General features: G+C 39.5%; 2 protein-coding genes across 2 annotated transcripts; both read left to right on the top strand.

Annotated features, from left to right (window-relative positions):
- Positions 1-11,616: 11,616 nt before the first annotated feature.
- On the top strand, positions 11,617-12,831 carry LOC136837300 (uncharacterized). Its single transcript, XM_067102037.1, has one exon. It carries the CDS (start codon positions 11,617-11,619, stop codon positions 12,829-12,831), a length of 1,215 nt encoding a protein of 404 aa, XP_066958138.1.
- Positions 12,832-12,899: 68 nt separating this feature from the next.
- Positions 12,900-13,817, top strand: LOC136837299 (uncharacterized). Its single transcript, XM_067102036.1, has one exon. It carries the CDS (start codon positions 12,900-12,902, stop codon positions 13,815-13,817), a length of 918 nt encoding a protein of 305 aa, XP_066958137.1.
- Positions 13,818-21,271: the final 7,454 nt, after the last annotated feature.

Raw genomic sequence — 21,271 nt, 5'->3', positions numbered from 1 at the left:
GCTTCCCGCCGTATCCAAGAAAGAGTCTTAGGCTCTCTTCAGTTTGCTTCAATAACGGATCTGCTTCTGAAAACCAAACTGAAGGATATAAACAGGGTATGGTGGAGACGGGCCAACATCAGGTTCAGAGACAAGGTGTCTCTAATTCCGCCAATTTTGAAAAAGAGACTCCGGCCCTGGACAACAGTCAAGAGCTTATCAAAATCAGTACCACTCCAATTTTCCCCTCCGGCATTAGTGATTCACACCAATGCTTCTCTAAGCGGGTGGGGAGGATACTCCCAACAAAAAAGTTCATGGAACATGGTCCACTATGTTCTGCCAGTTCCATATCAATGTTCTGGAAGCAATGGCAGTTTTTCTAACCTTAAAGAAGCTGCGTCCAAACAGACTAATCCATATCAGACTGGTCTTGGACAGTGCAGTAGTGGTGCATTGTATAAACAGGGGAGGTTCCAAGTCGAGCCGGATCAACCAGGTAATGATAGCAATATTCTCCTTGGCAAACAAGCACCGGTGGCATCTGTCAGCTACTCATCTGGCAGGTGTTCGGAATGTCATTGCAGATTCCCTATCCAGGACAACTCCGCTGGAGTCGGAATGGTCTCTGGACAAAACATCATTCGAATGGATTTGCAGTCAGGTTCCAGGTCTCGAAGTAGATCTCTTCGCAACAGAATGCAACCACAAACTTCCCTGTTATGTGGCTCCCAACCTGGACCCTCTGGCTCACTCCACAGATGCAATGTCGATAGATTGGAACAAGTGGCGGAGGATCTATCTGTTCCCTCCAGTAAACCTGTTAATGAAGGTCCTGCACAAGCTCAGGACATTCAAAGGCCAGGTGGCTCTGTTAGCTCCCAACTGGCCGAAGAGCAACTGGTTCCCTCTTCTTCTAGAGCTGAAGCTTCGATGCATACAGATACCCAATCCAAAATTGACGCAAATAGTACAAACTCGGACTGTGTCAGCTTCCTCAAGAATCCAGAATGCCTTAGCTTTATGGATTTCATGAAATTTGCAGCTCAGAAGAATGCTAATATTGATCCAGTTAATACTTTATTTCTAGAATCAGACAAAAGGGAATCTACTCTCAGACAATATGACTCAGCAGTCAAGAAATTAGCACTCTTCTTGAAAGAATCTGAAGCAACTATAATGACCACGAACCTAGCAATCTCATTCTTTAGGTCATTATTCGAAAAAGGTCTTGCCTCTAGCACCATTACTACAGCCAAATCAGCTTTGAAAAAGATATTTTTACATGGGTTTAATATTAATTTAACGGATTCTTATTTTTCTTCAATCCCTAGAGCATGTGCTCGTTTGAGACCAGTAACCCGTCCACACACGGTTTCCTGGTTCTTAAATGATGTCCTTAAATTAGCATCAGAAATTGATAATCAGAATTGTTCATTCTTAAGTCTGCTAAGGAAGACCTTATTCTTAATTAGTTTAGCTTCAGGTGCTAGAATTTCTGAGCTGTCTGCTCTGTCTAGAGAGCCGAACCATATTGATTTCCTTCCATCAGGAGAAGTTCTGCTAGCCCCTCACCTTAAATTTCTAGCTAAGAACGAAGATCCTCGAGATAGATGGTCCCCCTGGAAGGTTATCCCCCTTCCACAAGACCTATCATTATGTCCAGTCTTTACTTTAAAAGCATATCTAGACAGAACCTCTCACATAACTTCGGGCCCTCTCTTTGTGAGAGAAGGTGGAGGAACTATTTCTATGAAGGCCATCAGACAACAGATTTTGTACTTCATTAAACAAGCTAACCCAGACTCAGTTCCAAAGGTTCATGATATTAGGGCGGTGGCCACCTCCACTAATTATTTCCATCACATGAATTTTGAGGATCTTAAGAAATATACGGGGTGGAAGTCTCCTTTGGTTTTCAAACGCCACTACATGAAATCCTTAGAGGCTCTAAAATTCACCACAGTGGCGGCAGGAAGCATTGTTCCTCCCTCTAAATAATATCTCATTCTTTTCTATCACTCTTTCTCCCACCTACCTGCCTCATTTATTCCCTTTACCGTCCCCTCCGGGTCAGGCATACTTCACAGCCTGTTTCCTGACCATGTTGCATATTGTCTTTGTCTCCTTTTGTTAGCAGTGAAGTATATTTAATTATGTTTTAATATTTTTCATGATTTCTGTGGAACATGGTTCCCTTACATTAATGTTATTATGTCCTTATATGTTTTCATTTTGGATAATTAAAACCCACTTGGACTAATAGTTTTATTTCTTTCCATTACAAGGTTTCTTTTGATCTTTTCAAGATGGTATTTTTGATTCTCTGTTATTATTTCACCGGCTGACACAGGTCGTAAAACCCAGAAAAGGGATTTTGACAGAGGAAAAATCTATTTCTGGGGAGAGACCTGTGTCACCCGGTGACCCACCTCTATTCTTTCCTTTCCCCCCCTAGTTAAAATACCATGCTTGGGTGGTGGGTGCTAACATGGAATGAAGATGGCGCTGGTTTGTTGACAGTCCGAGAGCAGTGCGGGCGTTGTAACGGCACCTCGCTCTGGGGGACTTTTGACATTGGGAATGTCTACAGGGCAGAGGCCTGTGATAGTGACACTCACCCTTTCATATACACGACTCCATTTTATGGAGCTCACACTGGGGGTAGTAACCCCAGCTTTGCATTTAGCTTTTCTCTGGTATATTTAGCAATGAATTTACCTATAAATATGTGCTGAATGGGTATTTCACCGGGTGACACAGGTCTCTCCCCAGAAATAGATTTTTCCTCTGTCAAAATCCCTTTAGTAATCCTTCAATTATCCAGATTAATAGAGCCAAGGGTCTGTAGGAAATTTGACCTCCAACGCACTAGTTCTGAGTCAAGATGTTAGTTGAATCATGGTTTTTACAGTTTTATTACAAAATTAGGCTATTTAAATTTAACAAACACAGAACCAACAGAACACAACAAAGTACACAATTCAAATACAAAAAAAATTTTCCGACACGGCACAGACCCAAAAAGGCTACAATTATATATTTATGTTACTTCTAGATCATTAAGCAATACCCGGGATAAACTTTAACCACGTCAAGATGCGGATGACAAATATACAAAGAGATTACATAAGCACACTACAGTATATGAACCCGCTCTTTACTGCAAAGATACGACTTGGCTGGGGAATTGCAAGGTGTACGAGACTCCTACCTGTTGCTTATCGTGGTGCGCCTGATAAAAGACGCATATAGCCTCTCTGCATGCCTCGTCTTCACTTCGGTTCCTATTCAGAACTTCTACATTGGTTTATTTATCAAAAATTACATTTGAATCACTTAAAAGAGAGCCCTTCTAATAATCAAGATATAGCTTACACAGTACTGTACAAGCAATATGCCTGACACTAATACTTCTCAAACATATTTAGAGACAAATGAGAACCACGAACTCGGCCGCCCACTTCTCCCTTCTGTTTATGTATCCTGAACGTTGTGAAGGATTATCAGGAAAAAATTAATCCAGTTTTTTTACAACATTCTCCACCCCAGAAATTCTGGCCGAACAGGACAGCAATAGGAAGGTTGGTCAGGTGAGGCTCGAAGATCTGAGGTTCATTTTGGCCTGCACTCAACCTCAGCGCTACAATTGAAAACAGCTCACGATAGAGATACACTTTCCAAACACAAGAGTAATCCCTCTCAAAAAACTTGCTGATGCCTAATTTGTGTCGTACATATACAAATATACCTGTGCGCCGCTAGTGTCAGCAGCACGAAGCAACAACACCGATAACATTCATTTCCTGTATCTTCAAGTTCTCTCTAACATCATTACACCCTCCACAAAGTTTTATCTACATTTCATCATTCCTAACCCATTCCTGCATTCTAAGTCTTTGGGCTATTGCTGCCCTTCTTTTCAGTCTTGCTCACTCACTTCTATCAGTGTCTAATCGTTCAGCACATACACTATACTGATCCATCTCTCTCTGTCTGAGTTCATCATTCTCGTGAGAATCCACACTTTCTTCTTGCTCACCTCCCACACTCTGTGCAGTGTCCACTTTCCCATTCACTTTGTCGATGTGTTCCTCAGCTCCTCCTCCATCATTTTCCTCATCCTCACTATCTTCATATGTACTCATTTCAAGGGGAACGACATGTTCAACTGGTCGCAGAGTTTCTTCCCCTTTGTAGAGTACACTAACTGATCGTATGACGTCATCAGGATCTGGATAGACTGCAACAATTCTACCCAGTGGCCAGTAACTCCATTTTCTTTGGTTGAGTTTCACCAACACAACATCTCCAACACTCAGCAACGTCTTAGCTCCCACTCAGAAGTCATGCCTCTCCTGCAACGAACTCAAGTATTCCGTCTGTCACTGACATAGAAGCATTCGCAGGGTGTTGATGTGGCGGAAATACTGATGATGCATCTGCTTCGTTGTTAATGTGTGATACATACCTTCATGTAGTACAACAGGTGACATCAATTGGATCACGGATCCTCGAATCAGGTGGGAAGGAGTAAGAGCTTCATCTTAGTGGCTATCGCCAGTATGCATAAGAGGCCTATTATTTACTACTGCTTCTGCCTCTTTGACTAAAGTACGGACCTGCTCCTCATTGAGGATTTTGCACATGAATGATATTTCAAAGGCATGTTTCACAACCCCGATTAGACGCTCAAAGAATCCTCCCTTCCATGGTGATCATGGAGCCTGGAAATTCCACTGTATCCTACGCTCACGCAGGAACTGTTGAGTTTCATCTTCGTTGTAGATGTCCTGTAGGAAGGTGCTGGCGGCACAGAAGGTCTGGTGGTTATCACTGTAGATGCTACAGGGTGTCCCATGTGTAGCTGCAAACTTCCTCAACATCAAAATACTGTAAGTGTGGCAGCATCGAGTGTCGAACAATAATACAAGTAGATGGCGCGGCTGCTCATATAGGTGACTAGCAACATGTAGCCTACTCCCCCTTCCACCTGGAGGGGACCGATGTGGTCAAAGCCTATTTTTGGCGAATGGACGTGACATCAGTGTTCGTGTAATGGGAAGCGGCGGGGGAGGTGGACGGTGTAGAGGGGCTTGAAGGTTTTAATACAAGCTACACATCTGCCTACCACCTTTTCGCTAAACATCTCGGCCCCGGACACCAACATTCTTGGCAAAAAATAGCTATTAGCGAATTAACGCCACAATGCATGTTTAGCGCATGCAATTGTCTCAGGTATGACTGTACTAATTTCCCTTTTGCAGGCAACAAGATTAAATTATTTCTATTCCCTACAGCATTCTTTATTCTATTTCTTGAGTATATTTTGCCATCAATCAAAATTAACCCTAATTGGTTAACAAAATTAATGGTATTACTGGGCACTTTAGATCACTTTTCAAAATAAGTATAAATTGAAGGCAAATAATTCCTTTGTTCCAAATGAACAAGTTTCAAAAATGATTTATCATTACTTTTTAAGAACTTCAATACATTTTTCATTATACCCATCAAAACACTAAATTCAACAACACTCTCTGTTATAGGCCAGATGTCTGCTGGTTGTATCATAGCTACTTCTTCCAGTAGTTCGCGGAGAGCGGCAACGACTTGTGTGTTAGCCTGGCTTCTCAACACTTCAAGATTTTATGGCAGATCAGCGGGAACTTCGCGATGAAGAAACTGGGGTCCCCAGGCCAGAACTGGCTGACTGTCAGCTCTGTCAAACTAGCCCCTCAAGACAAGATGTCAGCTGGACTGTGTTTGGTTGGCACAAACTTCAGCATCATCCCACATTTCTGTAGAAGAAGAGTTAGCCTCTCCTACCCTCTTGGCTATAAACATACAGGTAGTCCCCGGTTAATGGCGGGGTTCAGTTATCAGCTGAGTGCCTGTAACCGAAAATTGCTGTTAACTAAATCAATGGCATTTACGATGCCGAAAGTGCTTATGATCCACTTAACGATGCTGTTAACCAATTAACAGCTCTGTTAAGTGGTTCATCAGCACATAAACTGTCTACCGGTGCCAAAAATCTGGTTAACATAGTCATTAGCCAAGCGCCGTAAAACCAAATGCCGTTAACCGATACCACCGTTTACCGGGGGACTCCATCTATTCCTATTCTCCTTGCTATTTACCCAGGCAAAAGCGACCTTACTATCTGTCCAAATTATAGCTACTGACTTTCAATAAATTCTTTAAATTTCTAGCTGACCTAATTCCTAGCAACAAGGCTAATAACTCTAATCTATGTATGGTCAGTTGTAGTTGTTTTCTAGGTGTTACTCTCATTTTACTAGTCAACAAGTTGGTTTCTCCCTTACTTCCCCTGACATAGGCTACTGCCCCATACGCCTTACTTGAGGGATCAGTAAAGACATGAACTTCTGATTCCCCTAGCAAAATTCCCCTCTTAAAATTTAACTTATGCACATTGACAAATTCTTCTAAGACTTTCTTAGCCTCTTTCTGTTTTTCTGTGTCCAGAACATCATCCCATCCTATACCTTCTTCCCATAGTTTCTGTAAAAACAACTTTCCTCAAACACATATTGGACTTACCAACGCTAACGGATCAAAGTTTGATACCAACAAAGAAAGGATCCTATGTTTCATGGGAACCCAGTTGTCTGACAACCCCTTTATCCCCTTGAAAGGTTTCAAGCTCATCTGATCACCACTTCTATTCCATGAAATTCCTAACACAGAAAGCTCAGTAGGCTCCTCAACTACCACCCATTAATCAAAGGCTAGGCTATTACTCGCCCACCCTCTCAATGGCATGTTAGCTTCATCCAATAGTTGTTTAACTGTGACATAATTGTTCCACATTTCTTCCTCAGTAGCAAAGGTAGCGATGTAATTGTCAGCATAAAACAATTTTACTAACTCTTCCCCCCGGCTGTCTGAAAGTGAGTCTGAAGGACTTGTTGAAGGAGATAAGGATTCATTGTGATTCCAAATACCACGACTCTAAAGGTAAAGCAGCCGCTCGTGACAGTGCCTTGTACCACAGGAATCGAGCATACTTGGTGTCCTGTGGATCAAGGAGGGCCTGATGGAAGGCTTTGGATATGTCAATGATCAATGTGCAGGGATTTACTCTAAACTCTAACAATACATCATATAACAACCCAACTAAACTGAGACCTGGATATAAGCAATCTTTTACGATTTCTCCATTTGACTTGGAGGAGGCATTAAACACACTCCGAAGGAGAGTAGTAGCACTCTCTTTCTTAATGCCAAAATGAGGCATGTAGTAGCCTTCTATTCCTGAGTTAGGGACTTCCTCTATGAACCCAGCTTCAAGATAAGTCTGAAGGACCTGCTCATAAGAAGTTCGGTAACTAGGATCTCTCTCAAATTTCAATTCTAAGGCATTTAACTGTGCAATAGCATTGCGGTAATTAACACTTGGACGGGGTTTGGCACGGAAGGGAAGACTTACTTGATAACCCTGATCAGTTTGTACTACACTGTCTTCTACTTTCCACATGGCTACGATCTCTGATATGGAAAACTGTTCTTTGGGACTGATCCCAATCGTATCAAGTCGCCACCATTCATCAACATACATCATGGGTCATTTCCATCATCAACAGACATGCAAGGCTTTTACAACAGTTGTATCAACTCCCTCAAGTGCCCACTGAAGGACCCTCCCATACGGGATACCCCTTGATGAGTTACGAAAAGACTGACCCCATCACACTTGTCCACACTAACAACAAAGTGATTAAAATAATTCGCAACAATTAGCAAATTTACATCTTTCAATATGTCATTACAGTAATAACCCCAATTCGAGTTGTGTGAATTCACAGACACACCAACTTTTCATTGGAACCTGGCTAATTGTCATACACAAGTTTTTCACAGACATGCAAACATTTGCAAATACTGAGAAACCCTGCAAGTGTCCGTTTAATTTTTTATGTAATTTATAAGTTTTCAAGCTTTTATGTGTAAATTAAATAACATTAAATAATAAAAGTAATTTTTCTCTCTCTTTTACTGAGATGAGAGAATTTTTATGTTACATGTATATGTTTATTTGTTTTGTAAGATTAAATAATATAATAATAATAATAACAATAATAATAATAATAATAATAGTAATAATACAGTAACTGTAAATTCAAAATTCGTATGTGATACATATTTTAAACAAGCAAATATCTTTCCCTCATCTTTTGTGAAGAAGCTCGAAGGCAAGGCTGTCTGACATGTCACTTTAACATGACAAGAAGGGGGAGTTTTGCTGATTAGCGGGTCAAAGGTTTCTTATGCAATTCTCTCTCTCTCTCTCTCTCTGTCCATAATTCATAAAAAAATTGACTCTTAAGTAAGGACAACTGTTATCTCTCTCTCTCTCTCTCTCTCTTTCATGGTTAGCGCAACCTACGTATTACTGTTTCTCTGTATGTCTTTACCTGTACAGTAGATAATTTTAAATTGATCTAATTTTACTTGTACCCTATACACACTGTAAATGCGCTGTTCTAAAGCACAGACATAGAGCATATCAGAACAAGAGAAAGACACTGAATAAAGAAGTTTTTAAAAATGAGGTTGAGAAGACTTCTAAAAATAGGTTGGTAGAATGGGGAGAAGAAATAGTACACTAATCTTCACACCCTCCTATACTTTTACGTGAACCATTTATTTCTTTTTTTTAAGGGTAATGTACTAAGCTAACTTTTACATGAAATTACTGTTACTGTAACTTTAATTTCATTTAAAAGTTAGTTTAATACTTTGGGAGCATGATTAGGGTCATATTTAGTGTTTAAATTCTAGAAATAAGCATTTGTTAGCATTTTTTGAGACTGCCAAACTTATGTGGAAATTCGCCTTGCGCGAGGGGGTCTGGAACCTAACCTTGCGTAAGTTCAGGGTATGACTGTACTAACTTCCTTGTCCACCATCTTGTACCCTTGGTTCTGCAACTGTCATCTTACATTAAATAAACACATGTTGTAGATGGGCATATTCACATGGTCATGCACTATTAATTTTGTCCTTATTACTATTTCCCATCTGAATTTTACATGAAACCAAATCATATTCCCCACTAACGACTTTAGACCCAAATGGTGCAGTATTAAGAGAGACTTTCTTTACTCTTTAATTTCTTTGCTATTGACTGGCAGCAAAGCTACACTGACTCCCAGTGTCCAAAAGCACTAGTTGGAACCTGGAAACCCTGAGTACACAAGATGGCCAAAGCAGTTGGTAACAGTGTTGGTGGTAAGCCTGAGTCAGACACACATACTTACTTCGCAGTCTCACAGGTTCTTTCATCCTTCTTTTTTTTTTTTCACTTACTCCATCTACATTAGGACTCACAGGATTTCTACTTTTACTCTCACTATCGGGACTCGATAGGAGATCTAGGAAAGTCTCAGTGAGCGGTTGTGTTTTTGTTGTGAATATTATTATAATACAGTTGGTTTGTATTATTCTGTAGTTTCGTATTTTTTTTGTTGATAGTGTTTTTGTTGTTGGTTTAGGATGTTGTCGTCTTTGTTTGTTGATTTAGTGACAAAAGACGTTTTGGGATGAAAGAACGCACTCACTCGGGGGCGCATGCGTCATTTTCCTTGGTTGAAAAAATAGCCGGGGCAGAAGAGAGGGATTCAGCAAAGGAGGAGCGCCGTTCTTAGTCCTGGCCGTCAAATTGTGATATATCATACATATATCTCAAGAAGTATTCCTTTAAAAGTGTTTTATTACAATTCAGCTAAGTATCAATTGGTTGTTATATCTTGTGTTATTTTGTGGTATGCATACTGTCGAGGTGACATAATTTGTATTAATTGGTTGATAACTTGGATAGTTTGCACTGGCAAACTGTGAACAGTTGGCTGTTAGTAAAGTTACGGTAAGCCTATGATTACTGTCGATTGTTTTTGAATATTTTAATGAAGTAGCATAGAGAAAGAGTCCATTTGTCTCTTAATAATGAGCCTGGGGGCGTGAAATAGAAATTTAATATAGTTTAACATCAATTATTTCACGCTTATTGAAATGTTTGTTTAGTTATTTATTTGGCTCTTATGAGTAACTAAATTTGGTGCCGTGACCAGGATTTGATATGGTTCCGAATTAAAACGGAATTGTCGTTGCACTAGCGAGCCAACGCAGACTGATCGTTAGCGTTTTTTTGTTTTGTTTTTGGAATTAGTCAACAACGGTAGTTGAGTCGGCAGAAAAAATTACCTACGTCATCTGTACGGTATTCATCCATTTGCTTGGTAAACTGAATTGTGTTTATGATATTTTATGGTGTGTCTTCGTTTATTGTATTGTGAAGTTTATTTGATTTCGTGCTGACGTTAAGGAATATTCTTATGTTGATTGAAATTTGATGAGTTGCACTGGTAACAATTATCGTTAACATTCGGACGATCACCTTGTTTGTTGGATCGGAGGACCTATAGGAAATTGATCGATTTTTTGTATTGTTTGATAACGAATTCAATGCATTGAATAATAAAGCGGTAGTTCATTTCCTTCGCCCACGCTTGGCTTCATAGTCTCCTTTGCTTTCGTTATTTACTGGATTTCTTAGCAACTATGGCAACGTCAAGAACACATAAAGTGGTAGTGATAGGACACTCACAGGTGGGATATATGAAAGATTACTTCCGAAGAATAAATGACTTGGAGCAAACTAAATCTAATGTTCCATTGGAGTTTATAGTACACTCGAATCGGTGCGCTTGTGACGATATATCATTGGATGATATTGCAGATTATGACCCTGAAGTAGTAGTGTTATTTATCGGAAGTAATGATATAGATAATGAAGATCCTTGTTCGATAAATGACATCAGGAATAATATTACGGGTCTCATAGATGATTTTAATGAACTTGACACAGTTCAAATGTCATACATAGTCACAATAGAACCACGAACATCGACAAGATATTTGGACCCTGATGAATACCGCAAGGGTAGGAATAAATTGAACAAAAGTTAAGGCAAACTAACTATGACATAATAGGCAATGGCCTCACAGAAGCTGATTTGGCCAACGACGGAGTCCATTTGAATTATGAAGCCAGTAAAGAGTTAGCAAAGAAAATCTACAGGAGAATTAGAGATGATGCTGTACCACAAGGATGGTGGTAGCATAAAACAAAGAAAGGATCGGCACTGGTCGACCTATCCAATGTAATATACGTTTATGGGGTCAAGTGGGGTGGGGATTTGAAACTACTCATAATAAAATTCAATTATTTGAAATTTCTTCTTGATATATTTATGATTGGCGATAATTGTTGAAGGGAATAAATTTTGAACTTCTGAATTTGGTGTTTGGGTAAATTTGAAATTTTGTGAATTTTGTGAATTTTATTGGTCTTGATTGTTTGATAATTCTTGAGCAAGATGTCTGAGTTGGAAACTTTAGTGAAGAAGCGTGGAGGTCACAAATCTGTGATCTCTAATTGGTTAAAAAGATGGAAGCTATCATTGCTGATGGTGACGCCAATACAATTTACTCCTGGGAGACCTTATAAGTAAACAATGGAAAATTGTACAAGAGTTGGATGAAAAAATATTAGCTTTGACTAATGAAGATGGTCAAGTGGATGAAATGATAAAGCAATCCGACTATGAAATGAATATTGGTGTTCACATACATAGAATGAGTACTGCTGTTACTAACATACAAGGTAGAAATCCATCTCAACCAACGTTGCCTGTTACAACCGGTATAAGACTGCCAAAATTAGATCTTCCACATTATAAAGGGGATGTGTTGGAATGGAGTACATTCTGGGAATTGTTCAATGTGTCAGTACATCAGCGTTCTGATCTAGAACCAATTCAAAAGTTTTCGTACTTAAGGAGTATACTTGAAGGTGAAGCTCTGACATTGATATCAGGTTTCAAGCTCGAGAGTGATAAGTATCATCAGGCTGTAAAACTACTTCAGTCTACGTATGGCAAAAAGGACGAGATTAAACTCTGTCTAGTGAAGAGACTTTTGGAAACAGAGTCTCCTAATGCCGATGCTGAATCGCTCCAAAACTTCAGAGCTAACTTTGAGTGCTCTATTAGATCGCTTGAAAGTGAAAATTTAGATCTAAACGAGCTTTACACAATTCTTCTCTACACCAAGCTGCCTAGAAATATCAGTGAGGTGGTAAAACGCAGAAGTGGAGACGACTGGTTGAAGTTCGACACTTTTAAGAAGTACTTAGAAGAAGAAATTCATAATTTGAAAGTTTTTAATCCAATGGAAACACGTGAACCTGGAACATTGTCTTCTGTATCTACTTTTACCATCAATCAAGCTCAGTCGGTGAGGCCAAAGACAAAGAACTTGAAGATAAATGTGAATAAGTCAGGTTCAAACCAACCCAAGGAATGTGCTTTATGTGAAGGCGAGCATTGGTGGACGCAGTGCAAGACCTATGCTAACAGAGAAAAGAAGTTGAATCGTCTTGGGTCTTTGCGATTGTGTTACGTGTGCGCGTCAAGCAAACATTTCAGTGTGGATTGTGAGAGGCGAAGTTGTGGTAACGGTTGTAAACTGAAACATCATCGTGTTCTTTGTGATAAAATTCAAACCAGTGGACCAAATAAAACCAACACTAAAAGTGGAGTACAGGTAGGAACACTTTCTGTTAAGGAACAAGGCCAAAAAACCAGTAAAAGATCTATACTCCCAACAGCCACAATCGCGTTGAAGGGTAAAAGAAGACAAATAGTGCGTCTTCGAGGCCTATTGGATACCTGTGCTGAAAGATCTTTTATCAAAAGGTCAGCACTTACAGAACTACAATACAAATCTAAAGGCATTGAAAAGATAGCCTTAAGGGTTATTTAACAAGCAAACCTGTAGATGAATACGAAACAGTAAGTGTGTCTGTACCTCATAAAGGTAGATTGATCATAATGGATTGTATTGTGGTGGATGAGCTGCCAGAATATACAAAAAGGTTTAATGTCAAAGGGAATTTGAGAACTTTGTGTAAAATTAAGATCAATTTGGCCGATAAGGATTTCGATTTACCAGTTGAAAGTCAGGCACCTATTGAGTTACTGATAGGTGTAGACAATGTGTATAATATACTACATCCAGGATTCAGAAAGTTCAGACTAGTGTTGTTACCAACTATATTTGGCTATGTGGTAACAGGATCATGTAGTGCTCCCCCTGTGAAGGAAACTCATGTAACAATTTTAAAGCTAGCAGTGAATGAAGAAGTTTTTGGGGCTACTAATGAATATGAACCTAATGTGAAAAATGATTTGGATACCTTATGGAATTTGGATAAAATGGGTATTGATTGCAGCGAATTGAAGGAACAAGATCAGAAAGTTCTGAAGGATTTTGAAAGCACAATAACCTTTTCTGAGACTGATAAACAATATGTTGTGGCCTTGCCATGGAAGACTAATAAATTAAGGCTTCCATCCAATTATGGTATAGCACTGAGCCGGGTAAAACAACAATGTGTTAAGTTTCAGAAAAATAATGAATACCTGGACCACTATCAAAAAATCTTGAAGGATCAGGAAGATAGGGGGTTTATAGAAAGGGTGGAAGAAAATAACACGGTTGTGAATTGTCATTACTTGACACATCATGGCGTACGCAAGGACAGTGTCACAACCCCAATAAGAATAGTATTTGACTGTTCTTTAAGACAAGGCAAGACAGGATTGAGCCTTAACGACTATTTGTGGACTGGACCACACATAACCACAGATTTACTCAAAGTCCTACTGCAATTCAGAACGGACACCTTTGCTTGTATCAGTGATATCGAGAAGGCGTTTCTCATGGTACAACTGCGAGAAGAAGACTGAAATTACATAAGGTTTCTATGGTTAGAGAATCCAACAGACCCAAATAGTAAATTAATAACATTCAGATTCAGAGTTGTATTGTTTGGTGCCACTTGTTCGTCTTTTCTCTTAAACGCCACCATCAAATCACATTTAGCTTATACAAGGAGTGGCACTGGTCAGCCTGAAATGGCAAATATAAAGTGTGGCACTGGTCACTTTGATTTGATAGATACCATAAGGAGAGGCTTATATGTGGATAACCTGCAATTCACCTCTGACAGTGAAGATGAACTAGTCGACCTATTCTTCAACGCAAACAAGATCTTTGCTCAGGCACATCTATACCTGAAAGAGTGGATTAGCAATAGTGACTCACTAACCACTGTGGCTCAAGCCTACCGTATTGCGTCTGAAAAAAAAATAACACACAAAGTGTTGGGTTTGAAATGGAACATACTCCTGAACATCTTAAGTCCGGTCGGACTAAACGCGAAATATTAAGTGCAGTTGCGCAAATCTATGACCCATTAGGAATGCTTATCCCTGTCACGATAAGAGCAAGGATATTCCTACAGAGTATGTGGAAACAACAACTAAATTGGGATGAACAACTTACTGTTCCTTTGGAAGAACAATGGAAAGTTTTGTCCAAAGATCTGGATGACAGTCTAACATTTTCTTTTCCTAGAAACACTAGTCTGGGGAAAGCAGACTCCCTTCACATATTCTGTGATGCTAGCAAAACATCGTACGGTTGCGTGGCATACAGGACAAATGGCAGATCCTCTCATATAATAATAGCAAAAGGTAGAGTAGCGCCCATGAAGGAATTAACCATTCCAAAATTGGAATTGATGGCATTATTGTTGGGTTCGAGGCTGTGTAAGTTTATAATCGAATCCTTTAATGAAAATGAATTTAAAAGGATAATTGTCTGGTCAGACAGCAAAGTCGCCCTAGGTTGGCTAGTGTCAAAGAATACTTTGCCTGTGTTCGTAAAAAATAGAGTGAGTGAAATAAACTCTCTAATTCCGGGGGCAATCTTATCCTATGTACCCTCTAGTGAAAACCCCAGTGATTGGATAACACGGGGAAAGAGGGCGGAAGAGATCACCAACAACTCTTTTTGGTGGGAGGGACCCTCCTGGTTAAAAAATCACACCTGGCCAATTGATAGGACATGGGTGGCAGATGCACAAACGCAGGTTGAAAGTGTTCTGGTCCATACTATAGGGGGCAATGAAGAAACTCACCTGCTGAATTGGGAAAGGTTCAGCAGGGTAGGTAAATTTTATAGAACTGTCGCATGGATAATGCATTTTTTAACAAATTGTAAATTAATTAGTAATAGGAAATTAGGGAATTTATCCTTGGAGGAGCTACAGAAAGCTAAATCCAAGACTATTGTCCTCTTACAAAAGGAATATTTCTCTGAAGAATATGAAAGTTTAAGAAGGGGGGATAAAAACCCAAAGTCAACTCTCATAAAGCAGTTAAATCTCTATTTGGACAGATATAATAAAATGCAGAGGTAGGCTGGAACATGCACAGCTAACAGAGGAAGCGAAGTTTCCAGTTTTACTGCCAAAAGGTTGTTTTTTTACAAAACTAATAATAAGGGAACATCATGATATGCAAGCTCATATGGGAGTGAACGCAACTGTGGCTAGCGTGAGACAAGAATTTTGGATCCCACAGCTTAGACAGTTGACCAAGAGCGTAATCCATCATTGTGTCGCTTGCAAAAGGACACAGGGCAAACCCTATAGAGCAAATGTTGTTCCACCCTTACCAGAATTTAGGGTGCAACGAAAACAACCGTTTACCATCACAGGCGTGGATTACACTGGAGCATTGTGGACAAAAGGGAAAAATCAAAATCCAGAAAAGGCATATGTTATCTTATTTACATGCCCAGTGACTAGAGGCATCCATGTGGAGCTAGTGAAAAATCAGTCCTGCGACTCGTTCCTCATGGCCTTTAGGAACTTTTGCAGCCGAAGAGGATTCCCTTCATTAATGTTGAGTGATAATGCCACCACGTTTGTTGCGGCCAGAAAACATCCTAGTACAAGAACATCTGAATAAAGTGGAGTGTCAATGGAAGTTCATCCCGGCAAGAGCACCATGGTTCGGAGCCATCTGGGAGAGATTGATTGGGCTTTTAAAGGCATGCCTGAAAAAGGTGGTGGGTCGAGCTCTGCTCAGGTATGATGAATTATCTTGCTTAATGATAGAGCTCGAATCCATTATCATTGATAGACCATTGAGTTATACTCCAGGGGACTTGGATCAATTGGAAATCTTGACCCCCAACCATTTGATCCTAGGAAGGAAACTGAGATCCTTCCCTAGAGAAGTAGTGAATTGGGAGGAAGTCTCTAAAGACCCTCTGTATAATGACAACAGGGGTACAGGAAAAGATTTTTATACATCACCAAGTTATGTGATGATCTGTGGAAAAGATGGGAGAGGGAGTATCTGACTTCTCTCCGTGAATCTCATCGTACAGAAACAAACATAGTTCCTGGCCTAAAGTGGGTGATGTGGTACTTATCCATGACGAAGGGCCAAGGAATAGGTGGAAAATGGGTCAGGTTATTCAGCTGCATGTGGGACCGGACAATATATTACAGTGGTTACACTCCGGACCCCACATGGTCAAATCATGCGACCTGTCGTCAAGTTGTACCCCCTTGAACTGTGGCAGGAGTTGGAAGACACTGCTTCTGCTGAAATGGAACTAAAAGGCACCCGTCCAACTAGGAAAACTGCTCAAAAGGCTGCTGAGGTCAGAAAGGCCCTCATTGATGCAGGACTACTGTAAATATCTTTTTGCTTGTTGGGAGTGTATCGGGACTCGATAGGAGATCTATGAAAGTCTCAGTGAGCGGTTGTGTTTTTGTTGCGAATATTATTATAATACAGTTGGTTTGTATTATTCTGTAGTTTCGTATTTTTTTTGTTGATAGTGTTTTTGTTGTTGGTTTAGGATGTTGTCGTCTTTGTTTGTTGATTTAGTGACAAAAGACGTTTTGGGATGAAAGAACGCACCCACTCGGGGGCGCATGCGTCATTTTCCTTGGTTGAAAAAATAGCCGGGGCAGAAGAGAGGGATTCAGCAAAGGAGGAGCACCGTTCTTAGTCCTGGCCGTCAAATTGTGATATATCATACATATATCTCAAGAAGTATTCCTTTTAAAAGTGTTTTATTACAATTCAGCTAAGTATCAGTTGGTTGTTATATCTTGTGTTATTTTGTGGTATGCATACTGTCGAGGTGACATAATTTGTATTAATTGGTTGATAACTTGGATAGTTTGCACTGGCAAACTGTGAACAGTTGGCTGTTAGTAAAGTTACGGTAAGCCTATGATTACTGTCGATTGTTTTTGAATATTTTAATGAAGTAGCATAGAGAAAGAGTCCATTTGTCTCTTAATAACGAGCCTGGGGGCGTGAAATAGAAATTTAATATAGTTTAACATCAATTATTTCACGCTTATTGAAATGTTTTAGTTATTTATTTGGCTCTTATGAGTAACTAAACTCACTTTTTATTGGTTTAGATGTGACATGACTTGATGACTGACTCTGAGCATTTATGTTACTGAAATGCCTGTTAGGCAGATTTGACTGAGTCTTGAAAGTAATATTATTACTACAAATCAAATTATGATGTCTACTATTACACAATTTACAGCTCTGTATATTACACTGAATGCTACTATGGCCTTTATGATGTCTACTATTACACAATTTACAGCTCTGTATATTACACTGAATGCTACTATGGCCTTTGCCTAAACACTTAAAAGCACCTCTGGGAGTACATTAATTGTTGCTTTCATTCTTCAACAGTGGTGTGCTTTGTACAGTAATTGGCCGAATGCTCACCTTGACAAAATGGACACATTCTGGCAAGATGGGTTTGAAATGCACCTGTTTTTGGTCTTACAGACTCATCCTCTCCTTTCTTCAACGCCTTGTCTTCCAAACTTCTAATGAGGAAATCAAGTGTCTCAAAAAACTCATCTAGAGTATAATCACACTTTCTTAAGTAATCTACTACTTTACGATATACATCACCTTGAGAGAGAGTTTCTGATTAATCAAACTCATGATCATTCGTGGCCTAAATCTACTGCACTCAAATGTTTAATTTGTTCTAACAACACGGCCAATTCGATGAGGAAATTTTTCAAATCCACATGGTTGAACTTTGGAACAAAGACTTTGGCGAGTCACAGACGCAAAACAACTAAAGTTTGCTGCTGGTTGCCTTAGTAATGGTCTAACAACCCTACCACAACATCAGTTAGCAGCCATTACACTTAAAGCCTTGACTACTCTAAAGTGGTTCTTTCTCAAGGGTACCTAGCAGAGACATAAGTTTAGTTACATTATCTAGATCACTACCCCTCTTGACGTGAATATTAAAACAATTCTTTAAAGGTAGCGTATTCACTGATTTCACCACTAAACATGGGTAAAGGAAGTTCTTTCAACTTTGGCAATCTAGTCTGTCGCTGCAATATGCTAGCAAGGAATTTAATACTGGTAAGGAGAAGGGCAATTACTTTATTCGCTCCATCGAGCACTTGACAAATTGACAATTCAAAGCTTGATTCAAACTTTACTGTATTAGTCAAATAGAAGTTTCTCAACCGTTGTGCATCGGCTCTAATGCAACCAACAAGGTTTTGGCACACTGCTGCAGCACGTTTCCAATAGTTCACGATGGGCCTCAGCCACTACATCGGTCAGTAGAGCAACCAATGAACTGCCCTGCAAGTTACTTGCTACAGCCATGTTGCTTTAAGTTGCATCAAATTTACTGTAAAATGCAACCTCTCTATTATGCCCTTGACCCTTTCGCCAATTCCTCACCCAACACAAAAAACCATCACTTGCTGGGCTTTCCTGACGCTCGCCCATTCAGATTTTCCAGTTCTGAAGGACCAAATGTTTGAAATTTTACCTCCAATGCACTAGTTCTGAGTCAAGATTTTAATTGACTCACGATAATCTGGCCTGAAGGGCAAAATCTGCAGTTATTAAACAGAAGGTCCAGCAAGATTCAGTTGGGTTTTTACAGTTTTATTACAAATTAGTCTATTTAAATTTAACAAGCACAGAACCAATGGACCACGAGGTCCACGACAAAGTACACGATTCAAATACAAGCAAATTTTGCGACATTGACCCAAAAAGGCTACAATTATATATTTACGTTACTTCTAGATCATTAAGCAATACCTTGAATTAACTTTAACCACACCATGATGCAGATGACAAAAATACAATGAAATTACATAAGCATGGTGTGTGTATGCACCAGCTCTTTACTGCAAAGATACGACTTGGCTGGGGAATTGTAAGGTGTCCAAGACTCCTACCTGTTGCCTATTGTGGTGGCCCCAATAAAAGACATATCGCCTCTCTGCATGCCTTGTCGTCACTTCGGTTCCCATTCAGAACTTCTACATCGGTTAATTTATCAAAAATTACATTTGAATCACTTAAAAGAGAGCCCTTCTAACACTGTACTCAAGATATTGCTTATACAGGCACTCTGCCTGACACTAACACTTCTCAAGCATATTTAGAGACAAATGAGAACTACAAACTCGGCTGCCCACTTCTCCCATCTGTTCGCACATCCTGAATGTTGTTAAGGACTGTCAGGAAAAAATAGATCCAATTTTTTCAAGACAGGGTCCGTTGGATAATGGAGTTAAAAAATCTAGACATGTTGAAGGGCAACTCCGTATCCTTCCTCACCTAACTTAGTCAATACCACATAACTGTAAACACTCAGTATGCTTATAAACAACAACCCCCAAACTTTAAACTGAAAACCTTATGCAAAAGGCAATTATCTACTTTCTTCCCCATATTTGTAACACAACATACTGCATAAATGCACTTCGAAAAAAAATGCAACCCCTTCTTTTTCTCTCTTGTAAATGGCATAGTTCAGTAAGCAGGTAGTCTGTCTGTGTTCACTCAGCCTACCATGGTTTTGTGACCATTAATATATTTTTATACAGCAACTTCCTTATCAGTTGTTACCATATTGTATTACCACATACATAAGGTAAAAAGTGTATGTGTGAACTATAGACCTTGGTGTTACATAGTATCCATTTGCTAAAGTCAAAAAGGCTATTACAGCTGTATTTAGGATAACGGTACTGGCAAGGAAGCTGTTATTTTATTTACGGAATCTGTTTATACTGTATTGTTATATCGATATACTATCATCATATGGTGCACAAAAAAAACGATCGTCCTGCCATTTGTAATGTTTACTTTCTCGGAATCAGTTGATTGAGCCTATTTGTGAAAGAATTAGGAAAATAATTTTTCAGTTGTTAAAAGAAATGAATGTATCAATGGAATTATTTTTGTACATGAATGTAAAACCGGTATACAGTACAAAGGTAAACTAACATACTTTATTGTAAAGTAAAATCCCCCACAGTTTCGCAAAGGTAAACTAACATACTTTATGTTAAAGTAAAATCCCTCAAAATTGCAAAATAACTGTTTCCCGATTCGGTTGTTCACCAATGTAGGTTTACATGGGCGCCCCCTCTCTCTCTTTCTACTGTATCTCAGTACTACCCATCCTTTAATAAAATATGAATTACTGTATCATAAACATAAAAACACATAACCAAACAAGCTCTATCAAATCAGGTCTACCTAGCCTTTTTCATCCATCCAACACTGTATCTTCACCCCCTTCCAGCCATAGAAACTGCTCCCCAGCCCCACCCACCTTCCAAAACACAGCTTTAATCCCCCTTCTCACCGATGGCACCACACCATCCTACCACCCTCCCCCCAACCATGGAAACTTCTCGACCCCCCCCCACTCTTTTTCAGTCAGTCTGAGTATAAGCAGTGTTACCAACATTTTATTGAGGCTGCACAGCATTGCCAACTATTGGAGGGCGGTTTTTTCAAATTTTTTAAAACTTATATATATCATATCTTTGGGGTCTTGATCCCTGGCACGGGTGTGTAGGCTTTCCAGATAATGGCGATCTAGATAATGTATACAAAGAACTAAATATTAAAATATTACCAAGCAAATGAAATTATATAAAAAAATTCCATGAGATTAGGCCACAACTAGTGAGACTGCATGTCACCGTGGCTAGGCAAGAGAGATATTTCAGCTGGTGGGATTGAAGTGGCTGAATGCAGAAGAGAGTTTGATGATTTGGCTGATTTGTTCATCATGGAACAGTTTGTTAGCACATGTTAAACTGAACAGCACTGCTTAAAAGCTCATGGGATAAGCTAATGGAATGCCAGAAGCAAATGAAGTCTAGTTTGGGTATTCTCTGAGTGAGTACAAGACAGCCAAGCAGAATCACCTCAGAAAAGCAAAGGTAGGTGCTACATGTGTCAGAAACCAGGACACTTAAGTCAAAACCTGTGTGCTGTTAAGAGTACAG

The sequence above is a fragment of the Macrobrachium rosenbergii genome, chromosome 58, assembly GCF_040412425.1.
Source record: "Macrobrachium rosenbergii isolate ZJJX-2024 chromosome 58, ASM4041242v1, whole genome shotgun sequence".
NCBI classification, from domain to species: Eukaryota; Metazoa; Arthropoda; class Malacostraca; order Decapoda; family Palaemonidae; genus Macrobrachium; species Macrobrachium rosenbergii.
The sequence above is the reverse complement of the archived record's forward strand: the minus strand, read 5'-3'. Positions and strand labels throughout refer to the sequence as shown.